The 18477-nt window shown below is 35.3% G+C and overlaps 1 protein-coding gene across 5 annotated transcripts in view; it reads right to left on the bottom strand.

The window, feature by feature from the left end:
* VPS13B (vacuolar protein sorting 13 homolog B) overlaps nucleotides 1–18477 on the bottom strand; it is a 331777-nt gene that overhangs the window by 192845 nt on the left and 120455 nt on the right. For all 5 annotated transcript variants that reach the window (XM_032222762.1, XM_032222761.1, XM_032222766.1 and 2 more), the window contains exons 21-25: nucleotides 16718–16859; nucleotides 15077–15207; nucleotides 10847–11081; nucleotides 6658–6878; nucleotides 1024–1230 (exon numbers count right to left, since the gene is read on the bottom strand). In XM_032222762.1, coding sequence (XP_032078653.1) covers nucleotides 1024–1230; nucleotides 6658–6878; nucleotides 10847–11081; nucleotides 15077–15207; nucleotides 16718–16859 — 936 coding nt within the window. The remainder of the gene's footprint in view (nucleotides 1–1023; nucleotides 1231–6657; nucleotides 6879–10846; nucleotides 11082–15076; nucleotides 15208–16717; nucleotides 16860–18477) is intronic.

Here is an 18477-nt window from a genome sequence, read left to right as displayed (position 1 = left end):
ACTCAAATGCAGAGGAGGTTAAAAATGATTAAATGTTTCTAAACTTTGGCTCTTAAGCCTCTTACTCAAGTTTTCATCTTCAGATTTACCCAGTTTCTAATTCAGGAATCCTAACATTTTTTTTAACCATATGATGGAGCAGCACTCCCTATCAATCCATCAAAATGAAAAGAATTATTCACAGCTGGATAATATAAATAAATACTTCATATACTATTTAATGTAAACAATTTTTGGAGTGAGCCATACTTCCTCACCTTATTAATCACTTATCTTGATATAGTCTGTAAACATTCATTTTTTAAAGATCTTTAATATGTTCAAGTACTAAGTCTTAAACATAATCATAGATGTTATATTTTGATGCTGCTTCCTCATTCTATTGGATCAGAATATATTCAAGGAAAATAGTAAATCCAAGGCAGGTTATCTCCACACACACAAAAAGATAAAATTGACAAATCGGACATTTCTATGACAAGATCATGATAATGGTTTTAGCAGCTGTAGTAGTTTTTACTGCAGCCTCTTCAGTAACCTGCTGTGACACAAAATGATGACTTGTACATGATCTTAGAGGTCTTCTATTCCAACCCCCTGCTTAGGCAGGAAACCCTGCATCCCTTCAGACAAATGGTTATCTAATCTCTTCTTAAGAACTTCCAGTGTTGGAGTATTTACAACTTCTGAAGACAAGTTGTTCCACTGATTAATTGTTCTCAGGAAATTTCTTCTTAGTTCTAAGTTGCTTCTCTCCTTGATTAGTTTACACCCATTGCTTCTTGTCCTGCCCTCAGGTGCTTTGGAGAATAGCTTGACTCCTCTTCTTTGTGGTAACCCCTGAGATATTGGAAAACTGTTATTATGTCACCCCTAGTCCTTTTCATAAGATTACACATATCCAGTAACTGTTCTTTATATGTTTTATCCTCTAGTCCCCTAATCATCTTTGTTGCTCTTCTCTGCACTCTTTCCAGAGTCTCAACATCTTTTTTACATTGTGGCGATCACTTATTTCAGTACCTCTGTAGTTGTCCCAATGTCAGCTGATGGACTACATGTACTGGCATCCAGGGGAGCAGTCCCAATACTACTTTTAACAGGTGAAACAGGTGGTACAGGTCCTGAAACAGATTCTGTATGTGCCAGAGACTGATGGAAAATTCCCATCTTATGAATCCTATTCCAAACTTTCTCCATCAAATCTGTTAGTTCATATAGCAGTTGCACCTGAAATAAATAAATACATAAACAAATATGTCAACATTTTCCACAAATCCAATTTCATACAATATAAAAATAATAAGTTTGTGATGGCCTTATTACAGCAGTATTTTCATTTGACAGATATAGGAAAAATCTGCATAGAAAAAAATCAAATAACAGTAGGTAAGGCTGTAAGTTCTACATCACCATTTTTACAACTTAGGGTGTGGTTTTAATGAATGAACAATTAATTTAGTTTCTGAATTATTTCATAGACTTTCATAGAAGCTGCTACTTCAAGTACAACTAAAACATCAGCAACTCTAAAAATCAAATTTTATAGAATACAGGAGAATTCAATTTCTGTAGTAGGTGTGAAAATAGTCTCTAACCATAGAAGAAAAGAATCAGCCTTTTTCAGAGCTATCTCCTGGTATATTACATCTATCTATTCAGGAACCATTCTGCATAATCTTACTGTACTGTTCAACTCAGATCTAAATTATTTATGCAAAATACTTCATAAATAAGCAATAATCATGTAACTTGCTATTTAGTATATTAAAAAAATCCCATGGAAGTTGCACAATATATAACCATATCCACAGCTGCATGCCATACCCGCTTGCCACTGTGGAAAAAAATATTTTTTTCACATTTAATGAAGAGGTTTCAGCCTTAGGATACATCCAAAGAATGACGTTGGCTTCTAATGTGGGCAAAACAGATGCAGGGAAACATTGCTGTCTGTCTAGTTTTGATATAAAGCAGGACTTGATTTGTGGATATGAGAACATAATTTATCCTTACAGATCTTCCTTAGCTGCTTTTGTATCGATACAACATTGAAGAATTTCCTTACACTCTGCAAAATGTGCATTAATATTTAAATGTTTTAATTTAATACTATCATTCATTCATTCATTCATTCAATCATTCAATCTATCAATTTATGACTACCGATCTCAGACTAGGCTCCAGACTAGGGTGTGGAAGAGCATCAGGAGGATGCAGAGACTCCATGCCAGGAGTGAATGAGCAAGAGGAGGAGAAGCCAAGAATATTGGAGACCGGCAGAGGAACAACCAGACAAGCACCTGGCTGAAGAGAAGAAAGAAGAGACATAACTGCTGCCTGGAAACGCAGATGACCAGAAGCACAGAGTGGAAAAGTGGTGTAGCTGCAGTCAATCAACAGAGATAAGGAGGAATTGCCTCCCTCAATGGATCTCAGAGTGCATAGAACCAAGCGGAGGGAAGCGCAACAGAAGTCAGTGAGGTTACTCACAAGGCATCCTCACCCCGCCTAATGAGCTACACCAGGCGCCTACTTAGCCCAAGGCATGGAGCAAACCAGCGTTGGAAAAAACCAGTCACTTTTCTGTTGTCTGTGTGTTCTGACTTTGTGTTTCCGGACCTGTGCCTTATTTTTTGACCATGTGATTTGCTCTTGGATTTTGTGCTTGGATTCTGGTCTTGGACCTTGACATTGGTTATTGTGCTTGGATTTTTGACTTATGCCTGGACTTTGGATTTTGTGTGTGGATTTGAAAACTTGTGCCTTGAACTTCGTGTTTCCTATGATTTTGTGCCTTGGCTGTGTAGACTCAAACTCATTGGGTCCTTGTGTTTAATGTAGGTGGGATCTGGGGAATAAAATTACCCGTTTGCAGTGCCTCAATAAAGTATCCTAAACTCCTTGATATGTGCGTGTGTGGACTGGGACAGGACAAAAGTATTTTTTTTTCATATTGAAACTAAGGTCCATCAACTAAGGTCCATCAAGGTCCACTAAAGAGTTAGAATGCTTATCCTGTGTCTCTCCTTACTTTGATAATCTGAATATCCATAATCCAAGCGCAAAACAATGCAATGGCCATTCAAAGTTATGATGGACCTCCTGGGGTTACTTACAACCTGCTTCCCAAATTATGTCCTCTCCTGTGATCACATCATGCCAAGTTGGACACTCAGCAACCAGCCCATGTGTACAGCCATTTGCAGCGTCCTAATGGTTACATGACCACATTTTACTACAGTTTCACTGAAAATCGGCATTACTTCCAGTTTCATAATATAATAAAAAAAAGAGACATCTATGCTGTGAGGAAATATCTGAAAGGCCAGATGAGAGACAGAATGTCATGAACAAAATCTATGTGTTCATTAAAAATCAATACTGACTGGGGAGAAAGGAGCTGACGTCGCAATGGTATGACGTGCGATCTCGGAGCTCCGAGATCGCAGTCAACACTTTTGCCACTGGATGGTCCATTCGGACCTAAACCGTCCCAAAGAGATGGTGAATGGGAAGAGTATGTCTTGCTGATCTCATGGACACCGCAAAGCCCCTGATTGATCCAAGAGAATCTCTTCTTGCCGGCAACAATAAGCACAGCCTCAAGCTGCTGAAGTCGGGACAGTTCCGCAACGGGAGGAAAGCAGAAAGAGAAAGTGTGTCCATCTGTGAGGAAATCTTATTTTTATAAGACTGCCCAAAAAAGATTGAAGTTAAATTAAACTGGTAAAGAAAAGGAAATAAGCGGTGAAATTAAGTATTATTGGACAGTGTGTTATCTTTTTTTATTTTATTTTTTTCTATGGATGGAAGTTTTGTAAACATTTTTTTTTACTTTTTAAAGTCAAAGTATCAGATTTTCTTCTTCTATTTCTTTTTTCACCTATCGATTACATCTTTTCCTTTATTTCTACAATAATGGTTGGGATGGATTTTTTCTTTTTATTTTGTTTCACTTAAGAAGGCTTTCTTCTAAGCCTGAAACATAAAGAAGATATAAAAGGAATATAAAGAGGGTAATAATCTTAGAGGAAAAAGAAGTTACACTGCCACTTGGAGGTTGGAGGTTGAGACCTGGAAACATTGCTTTTTCTTTTTTCCCTTTGATCATTTTGACCTTGCACTTCAAAGGCTTCAGCTTGTTTATAGAGAAGAGCATGGATTGTTTACACACGTGCTCTTTGGATGCTTGTTGGTAGCTGGAAAGAAGTGAAAACAAAGATTTGTTTTTAAACTAGAGTGGCAGTGTTTACTAATTGGAAGGATGGCACGACATCAAAAAGAAACCATAACATTACAACAGATTATGTTTGGAATTCAAAAATTATTAGAAACAACAGAGAGAATTGAGAAGAGATGGGAAAATATTGACAATACAAATTGTAATGTGGTAAAACCGGATGGAAAAATGGAAGATATCCAGCAAATGGAAAAAGTGGAGCCTAGACTCCTAAAAACTCAAGGGAAAAATGAACAAAGAGGCAAGATAACCGTGGATATTGACAGTGAACTGAGTGTGGTTGGAGATGGAAAGAGTGAAACAAGGAAAGGGAAGATAGTTGGAAAGGTGCTTTACTCCAGATTTCAAGGTATAGAAGAAGAAGAAAAGAGAAGAATTGATGGACTTAAGGAGAGAAACTTTGACAAAAACACTACTGATAACCAAAGATAAGCTGATTAAAAAAGCTGATGGAGGGTTTCGAGATTTTACAAGATATGTAACAAGCAACAAGTTGCGAAGAGAAGTCCAAACAAATTTGATTAAGGAAATAACCAGAAGACTAATTCCACAAATGGCAAAAGAAATAGGACTACACTATTACTGGAAAGACACAGGTTGAGATATGACAATTAATAATAAAACACTAGTTAAATTTAGTTAAAATTAGATCATTATGTTAAAGATGTAGTGATAATGGATAAAGTTAGATAAATAATTGATAATGATAACAATGTATACATATATATTGGTTTGATAAGAGGAAATTTGGTTTAAATTTTAAATGGTGAAAAAAGGGGGAAACGTAAGTTAAACAGTCAAATTATTGTTAAATAAATGACTGATAATGATAATAATGTAATAATTTGTATTGATATGATAAAAGGGAAATTGGATATAAATTGTAAACAACGATTAAGAAAAGAGGTCTAAAATTTTGTTATTAAATATAATTAATTTTTATTTTGAATGTGATAAAGGTATAATGTGGCTGGATGATATTGAAAATAGATAACGGAATGCCATTATGTGGTTTTGTTTTAAATTTTGCAATGTTTGTTATACAGAGATTTTAAAACAACTATAGTCATATGAAGGATGAAGGATGATGAAAGCAATAAATATAAATATATGTGATGTAAAATATATAACTTGATATGAATCATAGGTGATGACACTTTCTATAATTTGTAATGGAAGATGATTTAAGGTGTTTGTTTGTGTTTATTCAAAAAATAAAAAATATATAAAAAATCAATATTGACTTGATGACAATTAAAAAACCATATGAGGTAACTTTTATTCCTAATTTCAACACTACAATTTAAATACTGTTAGCTTTATTAATTTATCGTATAGACTTGATACTAACAATGCAGAGATAGCCTCTATCCTAGACAAATTTCATAGATTCCTTATGAATTGCACAAGTATTTGTTGCTGTAAATAAAATACAAATTCAGTAACAATTCTCCAAGGGCCTGAAGAAATATATATTAATAAGTCATGACATCTTGCAACCCTATCATTGCACTAAGTGCATATCAATTGAATCAAGTTTCTGTAATATCTTTTAAAATATCATTCAGAATTTGTTATAATACAGTATGTCTCACTTTTTCATTGAGGAATATTTTTTACTTTTTCTTTGGGAATAATTACTACCTGAAGATATGGCAAATTTCAAGATTCAACAAATATTTTACAAAGGGAAATGATCCACAGAAGGCTAACATCATATGATAGTATTTATTCCTCTGTAATATTCAGCTGGCTGCCTGCTCCTTACTCTTTCAGATTCTGTGATCTCTGTGCTTTAAAATTGATTGATCTTATATTCTGTCCTTATTTAAGGGACTGTTTCTACTTTTGTGCCATTTCTTTTTGTAATTACTGAGTGGCATTGGTGTTTTATTTCTGTGTATTCTATGCATTTTAAACTTGTTTTTATATTTGATTCATGGCTAACCACTTTGAGTGAGTGCTTGGTTGGAAAAGAAGAAAGAAAATATTTATATAAATAAAGTCATGTTCTATTACCCTCATAGATGGTTTCTTTACTTTAGTTGAAATAATTTGATGCTTAATGAGATCAGGTACGTGTGTTAATTTCTCCAAAGAGTACATTAATTCATTTCAACAAATGTATCCACTTTGACAGCAAAGCAGGGCCTCAACATTTAACAATACATCTGCAAGTGATTTTATTCCATCAAACCCAAGATGCACTTATGTGCTATAGCTATTACACATGAATCTAAATTACAAAACATGAAAGAGCTTCAAAGCAAATCTTAATCTAAGTATCCTGATCTTGATGACTTGGTTTTTATAGGAAAGATACTTAAAAGGGGGAAAAAACAATTCTTATAGAATCCAGAACAATACTTAAATTAAACAATTTTAATTTGCTCCAATAAATTAAATGCACCAACCTGAGGATTTGAGCATTTTACTTCAAGTGATTCAAGGTCAACATGAAGACATACAACAAATGAGTGCCTGGATTCTGATCCTGCAGTGGGCAACACTTGTGAAGTAACTGCCAGAGTAGAAGTGCAGCCAACAGGTTCTATGATATTAAGAGTCAATTGCTGCCCCAGGAGCGTATAGATGCTGAAATAATTCAGACTGATTGTCCAAGGAAAAGCATCTCCTGGTTAATCAAAAGGAAAGGAAGAACAAAAGTAAAATAGGTATATAAAGGAATAATTCCATTAGTTTTATTTTAAAACTAAAATATTTCTGGATTATTCTTTTACAAAACTAATAAAAGTCTAGTTCTAGTATTTAGTGATACTATTCAAGAGCACATTCTATGTTATGTAACACAGAGGTGCTACATTTTAATTTCTTTCTCAGATATAATATATATCATACAATGCACACATCATGAATATGCACAATTATATTCTTTGCATCTAACTACACTGTATTGTTGGGTTTAATATTGCCAAAACTGAGCAATTTTAAATTATTTTTTCACTGGGAGACTTAAACCTAATCTATATAAAAGATTTAATATTAATTTGGCTTTTCTTGATCATGCCCTTTGATGTTTATCTTTTGCTAGAAGAGACAATGTTAATTACTGGGATTCAGAAACAGATAAAAATATCTTAAATGAGTAATACTCATTTTGAGTAATACTTCACTAAGGTAACAGTGTAGTCCAGAAGTGGGTTTCAAATCCCAGCGCTACCAGTTTGCTTGTGTTTGCATGCACGCTCACGCTCATGATGCTATTGCGCCTGCATAGAAGCATCTGGGCAGGTGGGTGGAGCCTCCCACCACTGCCAATACTGGTTTGGCCGATCTGGGAGCAACCCACCTCTGGAGTAGTCACTAACTTTCATGTAAAAGAAATAAAAGAAAAAAGCAATATCTTCCATTTTCCTAATGCTCTTTTGTTTAACTATAGGAGGTGTTTACATGGGTATATTTTAAGGACAGCAATTATATTCATAACACTCTAAGAGGAAGTATGATATTCTGAGAGAAGGATAATTCAATTCTGATACAGGAGAGCCCTGATATGATGAGTCTTGGTTGTATATGTGGGAGCAAAAGATGCTTAGATAAAGATGCTTTAAAAATGCATTTGGTTTTGAATAAATTTCCCAGTAAGGAAATTGATGCAGATAAAATGAACAAAACACTATGATTGTTATTATTTTGAAATAAATTAATGAATGAAGCAGAACTAAATTCCTTTTCTGAATACTGAATACTAAAATTCTATATAGTAAGTGATATCAATATCGTAGACACTTTCCATATTTACAAGAAGAACTAGTAATAGAAGTTGACATCAGAACAGCACTCCACTCATTACCAAATTGGAAAGTTACAGAAAATAATGGAACATCTACAAAAATAAGGCAAGTAACAAAAAATAATCAGTAAAGATAAATGTTTTTAACTGTCATGTTGGAGAACACCATGGATAGTCAAAAAATGAACAAATGGTTCATCATACAAACTCAGAGTTCTCAATAACTAGGCTTAAATTATCCTAATTTATATACATTTTGTAAAAACATAACTCTTCAAAGAAGACTATGAGGAAAGTAGCTGTCTATGAAAGAGAGATAGAAAAGAGGAAAGACAACTATTAGGCCCATAAAGTAGATGGGCTCAATTATAATATATATAGGTATGATGCTGGAGGATCTGAAAAACCAAATTGGGGGCAGATTGCCCAGGAGAAAATGCAGAGGGGGTATTCAACAGGTTCTGACCAGTTCTGGAGAACCGGTAGTGAAAATTTTGAGTAGTTGGAGAAGCAGTAAATACCACCTCTGACTGGCCCCACCCCCATCTATTCTCTGCCTCCTGAGTCACAACTGATAGGGAAGAAATTGGGATTTTGCAATAACCTTCCCCTGGAGGGAGGAAATGGAGATTTTACAGTATCCTTCCTCTGCCACGCCCATAAAGCCATGCCATGCCCAAGCCACACCCACAAAATTGGTAGTAAAAAAAATTGAATCCCACCAATGAAATGTATTTATGTGTTTGCTAAGAATTAAACTATCTGATGGCACATAATCCATAAATAGGGTCTTTAAACCTATTACTGAGAGTTAATTTACAGAGGTTTACAAGATTAGAACTTCTAAGACACAAGTGAGTACCAAAATTGTCGGTTTAGTATTTATTTAGCACAACAGTCCAAGAAAAACATGGCTAGGCAATATACTTTTTAAATTCAAACTGTAAGTACAAATACAACAACAGTGGATAAATTCCTCTAAAATTAAGATTTAGTATTATAGAAAAATGGTTGTGAAAGGAATTGGTCAAGACTTAGAATGCACCTGAAATAATATCAAAAATTTTAATAAGTCTAATTACTTAGTGATCCCAGAAATCTGAATGTGAAATTTCCTGAATCCAGGAAATTATCACTTCATATAATCTGATATAATCTGTTTTCTCTTCTTTTCTCTAGGAAGTCTCTATGAGAATCAGTCTTAAAGGACTGGTAAGTTAACCTCAGAAGGAGAAGGAAATTGTCTTTACATAATAATACAGGCAAATATTATTCTTGGGTTTCCTTACTAGAGGTAAAAGTATTAGGTTACATTTAACTAGGTATGCATGTTTTTTTATCCCATGGGGATCACTGGGGTTTAGCTGGAGATGAAAACATTTGTTGCTCACAAATATAGTCAAATATGATGCATTCATAAAATATTAGGCTTAAAACTATGACTAGAAAAAAAATATCATGTTGATGTCATAATGGTCACAGAGACTCACTCCAGTTTAATTACTAGGAATATTTCATTTGAAATTTAGTCAGTGGCAAACACACAGTTATTTTCCAACTGTTTTGTTATTTATTTATTTATTGGATTTATAGCCCATCTTTCTCCTCAAGCAAATATTCAACATGGTTTAAAAAGATATATTAGGACATGTTATGTGATATATTTTTAAATTTATAAAATGAGAAATTTGATTTTCTTCAACAACAATCCAACAGATCAATCAGACTAAAAGAAATGCTTTCAATTGAATTTTCCTGTGCAGGAATGGTTGGTGAAGATGATAGAACTTGCTGAGAGGGACAAATTAATGTATTTGATTATAGAAAAGACAGTATGCTTACTGCTGACTGGAAACCCCCTATGAATTTTTTGCATAAAATGGGGAAAAAATGAACCTATGCTTTTAATGATTTTTAGGATAGATTACAGAAAGAAGATACATTTTAAGATAAAGATAAATTAAAATTATAACCACTTTAAAGAAGAGTGGAAGCCACTTCTTTATATTTTTTCCTTTCATTTTTACCTTTCCTACTTTTTTTCTTTTTTCTTTTCTTTTTGTACATTAGCTTCCTCTTTTATTTCTTATTTTTAATTTTTTCCTTATTCTAGTTTGCATTTATTCTTGTTTTAAACTTTCAATAAAATTGTATTTTAAAAAGGATATGTTAGAATATGTGATGTGATACGTTCAAGTGTATCCCAAAATTTTAAATTTACAAAATGAGGCACTATTAACAGTGTTTAGTCTAACCTCGTTCACTGTAGTATGGTCTTCCATAACATTTCTGTAATGTAGTAATGTATCGTTAACAGAATTTAGTTTCTGAGCAGAGGGGGTGAGTATGAAAAATATGAAATATGCTAGTCACAGTTCACCTCAAGTATAGTGCTACTGCAAGGACATTAAAATAAAGGCATTGATTGCATGGAGATATCTGGGTTTAATTCTTGGTGTGTGTCTGGAGGGGGCGGGTTCCTTCGTGCTCTCTGATCATGGTTGTTTTCTTAGATGTTTCATTACCAAAGTGCTGAACACTGAGAATGTTACCTAGTTTGGGTAATGAAACATCTGCAAGGAAACAACCAAGTTCAGAGAACACCCATTTCAATCCCACGCTACAAATATTCTCCTTTATTTAATTCTTGTGTCACGCAAAGAGCATTATAAAAAATAAAAACAAAAATGGTTTAAAAAGCAAGTAATAAAAAAATAGCTGATCAAGCATTTAAAAAGAATGAAGCATTTTGAAAAGAGGAAAGAAGAATGTTGCTATCAAGCTACATGATTCACCTTAGAAAATAGTACCTCATTATAGTACTCCTCTTAAAATTTGATATCTCTTACCTTCTTCAAGTATTGGTCTTGGCACAACAAAGGGAATCTCTTGGAGGGGTTCCATGTACTTGTGCCCAGCACTCATAATCTTTAGAAGGGGTAAGCAAATGACAAGAGTTCCAGGCATACTGGTCTGCCCATGATACCAACTACGGACAGTGCCAGGAATATCACCAGACACGATAGTACTGGGAGATGGCAGGCTGTCATTGGGAATGAACACGCAACATGACTGCACTTCCATCTGAAAGACAAAAACAGCTGTTTTTTAAAACAAAAATTCATAAGGATGAATGGCAATATATTTAGTGTGGTCCTAGATCTAAGCTTCATAAGAAAACAAGCATCAAAATTGGTTACTAGATTTTTTAAATGCTTAAATTAAAAAAAAGATAATAACACCATGTGATCTATATTTTTGGTGTGTGTGTGTCAGTCAATACCTTAGAAAAATCCTACTAATTTATTCAGGAAACTAGCAGAAAAACATGCCTATCTGCCTTTTCACACATTTTTCCCAAGTAAGATGATTAACTTGTAAAGTATATTCACAGAAAATATGACCAAAAATATCCATTTGTAGTAAGTTTGTTAACTTCTGATAGCATAAATTGAGACTTCAGAACTGACTTAAATCTTGGTCAACTCTTGCTTCTTTTAGTGACAATGTTTCCATTTCTTTGAAGTTCACAGAGAATGACGTGTATTATGAAGAGTGCATCATTCTCAAGAAATGCAGCTAAAATACCACCTTTGTTACACTGCCAAATATTCTCATTATTGCCAAAACCACATACAGCTAGCACTGTTTGTATTCTGTAGCTATGTGCACATGGAATGTGATAACCAACATAATCTCCTGGGCAATTTAGCCTCATGTTTAGATTTAAAAAAACAACACCCCCTAAAACCAGAAAGCTTCCAGCTTTCCTCTTAACAGAAGAACTGAAAGTATCTAGGAAATCAAACTTCAGAGAAGAAAATGTGCATGCCATCTTTAAAAATAATATTTCCATTCAGGAATTGACATATCAACACATGTAGAATTCAAACAAACTACCTGCTACAGACTTAACAATTGTTGATGAGACAGACAAAATTCATAAAGAGTAAGTTACAACACACTCCTAAAAACCTTCTTTTGTCCTCATAAAGCTGATACCCAAATATAGAGGGCTGAGCACTAAATAATTTAAGTATTTGATAAACATGATCTAGATAATTCTATTTCAGGTTTGTTTCTCAGGTTACAGATAAGTAAAAATTGAATAAAGAACTATAGATAATTTATATTAATATTTTTAGAAAGAAAAGCTGGTAGTATTTTGAATAAGAGAGCTGTAAGTGAGACACACCAAATTTTGTATCTTGACCCAAGTGCAAGGATTGATCTAGGGAATCTGAGGTGGTCAAAATCCATACTAGACTTGACAAGGGAAATTTGTGGATACCTGATCTACAGCCAAAGTGTTCATAGGATGTTCATAGGAGCCTCCCTATTAAGTGGGTAATTTGGTTAGAAGCAAAAAATAATCCAATTCAGCTGAGAATCCCCCCTTAGTTTTCTCTATTAAGTTCTCTAAAAATTTTAGCAATAAGGTTGCTTTGTAGCTTTTCCTCAAATTTATATACCAAAAAAATGGGAAGTTTTATATATGACATAATAAGTTGGAATTTAAGATTAAATTGCATTGGATTGTGACATTTTTAGTAACACAAGTTCAGCTACAGCTAATGGATACCGCTCACTTCCTCTGATATTACTTCTGTTCATCCTAGCCACTTTGTAATTCTAATGTATGGAAATGCAGATGTTATGTCTTCACTCTCTTTTCCATTATATCATTAATATTGTTAGCCATACAGTAAGGAAAAATGATGGAGACATACTGAAATTCCCCCCGGTGCTGGGTGGGAAACTTGGTTTCCTTCATCTATCAAATCAGTCACATTAAAAAAAGGATGCTTTCCTATGTTGCCACTGGCTGGAACTGACTCCTGCATATGTTCGGGTTTTGTTATACTTCTCCAAATAGAAAAGTTATAGAAATGTATTAGTTATGTTATCTGCATTTCCTTTAGTTATCCATAGGCTGCCATGGTCACAAACTTTATTTGCCTTATAAGAGAAGAAACAATTCTGAGCCAGATGGATTATGAGCTGCTCTTGCATAGCAATTCTTGCATTCACATTATTCCCTTTTCTTTGGGCATGGAGATAGGGATGAGGGTATTCCTCTTCTTCTTCTTAGAGTCTAATTCTATTTCTTATCTGAAAGCAACTCAAGAGTAAACCATGAAAGTAAGTGTATATGTTCATAAGACAACTATCCATAAAGCTGCTCACCTTGAGTATGTTTTAAATCCTTTGGTTAACTTAGATACTAACATTTAAAATAAGAATAGTATTTCAACTAGATTTTACTTTTATATTCTTATGAAATTATTGTCTAAAAATGAACTAGTTGCATATGCAATCCTCTAAAAGCAGGAATATATAAAATATTTACTGAGGTCACATATGATCCATTTTTATGTAAAGGACAATAACTTTGCTTACATATCTGCATGTGTGTATAAAAATGTACATAAAACTTTCCTTTTACCATCACTGAATGCAAGTGAACTTAGTTTTTGGCATATAATAGTAGCAGGGAGAAAGAATGCAGCTAAAAATCTTATAAGTTGTTGCATTAAATGATGAGAAGGTGCCACTGATCTCTTAATTGATAGGTATAATGTTAAAATATCGTCAAATTCCTGTATCTTTAGACTTAAATTAATGTGGCATATGCTATATTATATTATTTTTACACTTTGAAACCCACTATTAAACTACATGTTTCATACTGTAAATTTAAGGTAGAATGTGACTATTATTTATATAACAATACAAATCTACAACAGTAATTCTTACATTAATGTAAAGAACTGACAAGTAAAAGGAGAGAAAATGAAATAATTCCCCGGTAAGAAATCCTCAAGATGAAGGTCAGATCCTGTTCAAGGAAACCATCTGGTTGAGATCCTCTAAGCCATACCATACACAAATGATTTTTTTTTAAAAAAACTTCTATTCATTAATGCATCACAGCTGCACTAAGTGTTACTTTATTTTTCCATGGTAACATCTTTTCTGTTTCAAGGATTGAATTTCAGTTTTGGTAGCAACCTGTACTTTTGCCAATACTGAACATAATTCCTTGTTTTTAACATACAAGTGTTAAAATTTCTTGAAATAGATTCTTCCCCTGTTTTGATTTTGTAAAGATCGTGCTCTCTATGCAACAATCTATAATGCAAGCCCAATAAATGAAAGCAAAATTTATCACAAAATGAATCTTTTATTTTGTCTTTTTATCAATAAGCACACTTTCTTAAAATTGCACCAACTGTGACATCAACAAATTTTCAAAAAGAAGAAAGAGTATTTGTAGTAATAAGTAGACTAAACTGACCTTGGAAACTGTAGTATTAATGGAATATTAAGTAATATTATAACTGGTTTGGAGAAGTTGTCAACCCTTAACTTAAGAAGAAAATTAGCAGTCCCTTGCATTTACATGATCTTTAGGGCTTCATAAGATTTTGAACTATACTTGGAAACTTATAGGCAGTCAACTATACAAACTAAAGTTCCAAAATGCTCCTCAAGATAGCCCCAAATAGCCTGCATTGCAGTGAATTAAATACAGTCTAATTGTGACTAATGCAAGCTACGTCTGCTGACTTGGCTGCCCTGCAATTTGGCAGTTCAAATCTCACCAGGCTCAAGGTTGACTCAGCCTTCCATCCTTCCAAGGTGGGTAAAATGAGGACCCAGATTGTTGGGGACAATATGCTGACTCTGTAAACCGCTTAGAGGGGGTTGTAAAGCACTCTGAAGTGGTATATAAGTCTAAATGCTATTGCTATTCTTCCATTAAACCAGACACACTGCTCTGAGATGCTCTATAAATAATTTTAAAAGCTTTATTAAGGAAAGCTTGTACTCTAGCATTGTTTTTGTTACACCTGATTATATACAACAGAATACATAGGTATCTAACCCTATGCTTACTTACCTTGAAAAGTTTAATTTGACTTCATCATTCCATGACAGTCTAATGAAATTTGGCTTCATTATTCCTCATATAAACTTAAAATGCAGACTTATTTCATAGAAATTTTAAATAATGGAAGATTCTAAAAGTACATCAAAATATTCCTTTCTTTCATCTCCTATCCACAATTTCTTACCTGAAGGGTAAGGCACTTAACTGCATTCCATACCACACTAATAAATTCTTTCATTCTTTCTTCAGGACTTTTGCTGCACATTTCAGCTGAACTCAGCATGGCTTTTACAGGTACTGATAATGGTCGTGATTCTTTAAGAAAGAAAAAGAAAGAAAGACCAAATAGCTTGCTAAATGGAGTACATGTTACTAGATACCTAAAAATCCCAGTAAAACCAAAATTAGTCCTTACTGAATCCTAGTTTTAGAGTTCACCAGCACTAATAAGCTCCTTTGTGCTCCAAATTTAGAGCTTATAAATGTCCTTAAGTTCTAAAACTCTGTTCTCGTACTGATCTTTTGATCATGATTTGCTTGGCTCACAGCCCATTCCTCATAAACTTACTTCATGAATGGAACATCTAAAAGGATATCTTTCTTTATCCTCTAGAAGAAAAATAGACCTACAGTAGCAATTAAGACACAACGGAAAAGAAAGGAAAATAGTTTACTTATCAGTATAGATTTCTGGTTATCCCTGGAAAAGACATTTCTTTAAAAAATAAAATTAAAAAAAGGAAATTCATAAGTATTTCTTCCACACATTGTGTCTCATAATGCTGAGGCCTTTATAGGTCTTAAGGAAGCAGAACTCCATTGTCCTTTACCAAAACTATTTTTCTGGTTATATCAAGGGAAGTAGTACTGCATAGTTCGAATACATTATTCATTTTTAAGAGTGCTTACTTACTAATTATCTTCAGTTTTGGATAGGTTGAAACCTGACAAAGATGTCAGGTAGACCAAACCAAGAAAACAGGCACTTTGAAGATATAAGGTATTTTTATTAGAACAACTAATAAATGCTAGCCAATAATAATGGAATCCTGCTACCTTTCCTCCCTCTCATCTGAGATCTTTTTGCTAATTATTTTCTTGGGCTCAAGTTCTGTTTATCTGATCAATGCCTTGATCATTATCTTTCCTCTGTCCTTCAAGGCAATCCTTTTTATCCATTATAAACTGTGATCTTCTCTAATGTTTCCTTGCCTTTTTCTATGGAGTTATTTTCCAGTAAGGATCTAGCAACATGTGTCATGTGCGAAGAAAAATATAACAGACAGTCTAAGGGAGGAAGCATGAGAAAAAGACTCAAAGCAACTCTGGCTTCATTCCATTAGATATACCTTGAGTGAGAGAACTGCTTTGAGAGGCCTTCAAAGCAAGGCTGCCTATCTCAAAAAATTCAGAACCACTTGGATTTCTAGAAAGATATTCATTATTGGTAGAATACAGAAGCAGAATTTTAAAAACCCATCAAAGCAATTTTCCAGATTAGTTTATATCTAGCTTAATTAAGATGGACTTGCTCTTAGTCTCTTTCAGATGCTTCTCTCCATGGACTGAGGTATCACTTCAGCACTACCAACTTGATGTAACAATTAATGTATGTATTTTTTTAAAAGCTTAACTGATTACAAAACTGGATGGTAATTAGATTACTAAAGTAATCTTCTAGTAAATTTAACCTGGACTGGTTGGAGCCAAGCAAATCATGATCAAAAGATCAGTAAGAGAAATTCTTATAATTTAAATCATAAAATTATATACAAAATCATAAAAATTATATACACAATTCCAAACTGAATTAAAGCAGACACACCTGTTACAGTTTTTGTTTTTATAGGGCTACTGGCATATTCAGAAGCCTGATTGGACTGATGCTTAACCAATGGTGTGCTCCCAACTGACATCTCATCATCTTTTTTCCTTGTGACGGGTGTCCCGAGAGAGACAGATGCAGCCTATCAGAATAAAAAAAAAGGAAAGAAAAAGAAACACAATGAGTAATTCAGAATTCAAAATCAGCATAATGGAAATATTTTTTCATGTTACAGAAAGTAGTTAATTTAGTTTTTTTATTAATAAATGAGTAATAAAATTGTTTAATTACAAAACTAAAAAAGCATGCCAATCAATACAAGTTACAGTATTATGCACTAGACCAGTGGTTCTCAACCTTCCCAATTCTGTGACCTTTTAATACAGTTTCTCATGTTGTGGTGACCCCCAACCATAGGAACCAGTGACTCGGTTCCTAAGACCATCAAAAATATGTGTTTTCCGATGGTCTTAGGCCAGGGGTGTGCAATCTTAAACACTCAAACAGTCACTTGGGCCCATTTCCTAGAGAAAACAAAACACCGGGAGCCACAAAACCTGAGTGGGCATGGCCAACTCGATGTTACTCACTCCCACCGAGTCACTTGGCTCCCCCCTAGCCACAGCTTCCCAGGTTTTATGGCTGTTTTCTTTTCTATGGGAAATACACACACACACACACACACACATTTCTCCCTCTCCCCTTCTCTCTTTCTCCCTCTCCCATCTCTCTCTTTCTCCTTCTCTATCTCCCTCTCCCTCCCTAATCTCTTTGTCTCTCCCTCTCCTCCATCTCTCTCATTCTCCCTCTCCCATCTCTTTTTCTCTCTTCCTCTCCCTCTCCCATCTCTCTCTCCCTCCCCCCTCCCCCTCCCTCCATTTCTCTCTTTTTCCCTATCTTCCTTCCTCTCTCCTTCTCATTTCTCTCCCTCCTTTTCCCAATCTCTTTCTCCCTCTCTCCCTCCCTATCTCTCCCTCCCTCTCCCCATCTCTCTCTTTCTCCCTTTCTCCCCCTTCTCTCTCTCTCTCTGCTGAAGAACAATCACCAGCCATGGTGGAGGCCTCCCTTCAGGTGACCCTCCTCCCCCTCTCACAATCCCCTGGCCTTGCTGTGTCATCCCTCCCCCTCACATGAGAGGAGAGAGGGAGAAGGAGTTGGGTCGCCAGAGCCTTAGTGCAGGAGTGAAGCAGCCTTGTACCTCCCTTTGCACCACATTCACCCATTAGGTAGCCTTCGCTTCTTGCCACTTCAGGTATGAGCTTGTGCCCTCCGCACTCGGCCAAAGACATGGAGTACACAGCAAGGTCATGGCTGGAGCCTTAGTGCAGGAGAGAAGCCACATCCTTTTGTGACCTGTTAAGACCCTCCTTAAGCGAGCAGCCAGCCACCCCACGGACACCTTTGCTGCACTTTGGTGCTCATTTGTGGGTGGTCTCCCCATGTGTGCGAACCCTACCAGCCCCACCATAGCTGGCAAGGGGTTGCGAGAGGAGGAGGGGGTCACCCGAAAGGAAGTCTCGGTGGGGAAACGGGGGACGGACGGGGAGCAGGAGCACCACTTCCTGCTACCGCCACCTCAGACCGAACGAGGAGGTGGAGGGTCGGCAGGGAACCTAGGAAAGCACACGGGGGGGGGGTACAGGACAGGTACCCGAGAGAGCTGGTGAGTTGCGGGGGAGCCCGAGACGCGGAGCAGCACTGCAAGGTTCTGACGCTCCGTCCCTGATGGAAAGCAGAGCGCCGTGGCCAGGCAGCCAAGC

This window comes from Thamnophis elegans, chromosome 8 (assembly GCF_009769535.1).
Source record: "Thamnophis elegans isolate rThaEle1 chromosome 8, rThaEle1.pri, whole genome shotgun sequence".
NCBI classification, from domain to species: domain Eukaryota; kingdom Metazoa; phylum Chordata; class Lepidosauria; order Squamata; family Colubridae; genus Thamnophis; species Thamnophis elegans.
Note: the sequence above shows the minus strand (reverse complement) of the source record. Positions and strands in the feature narration are given on the sequence as shown.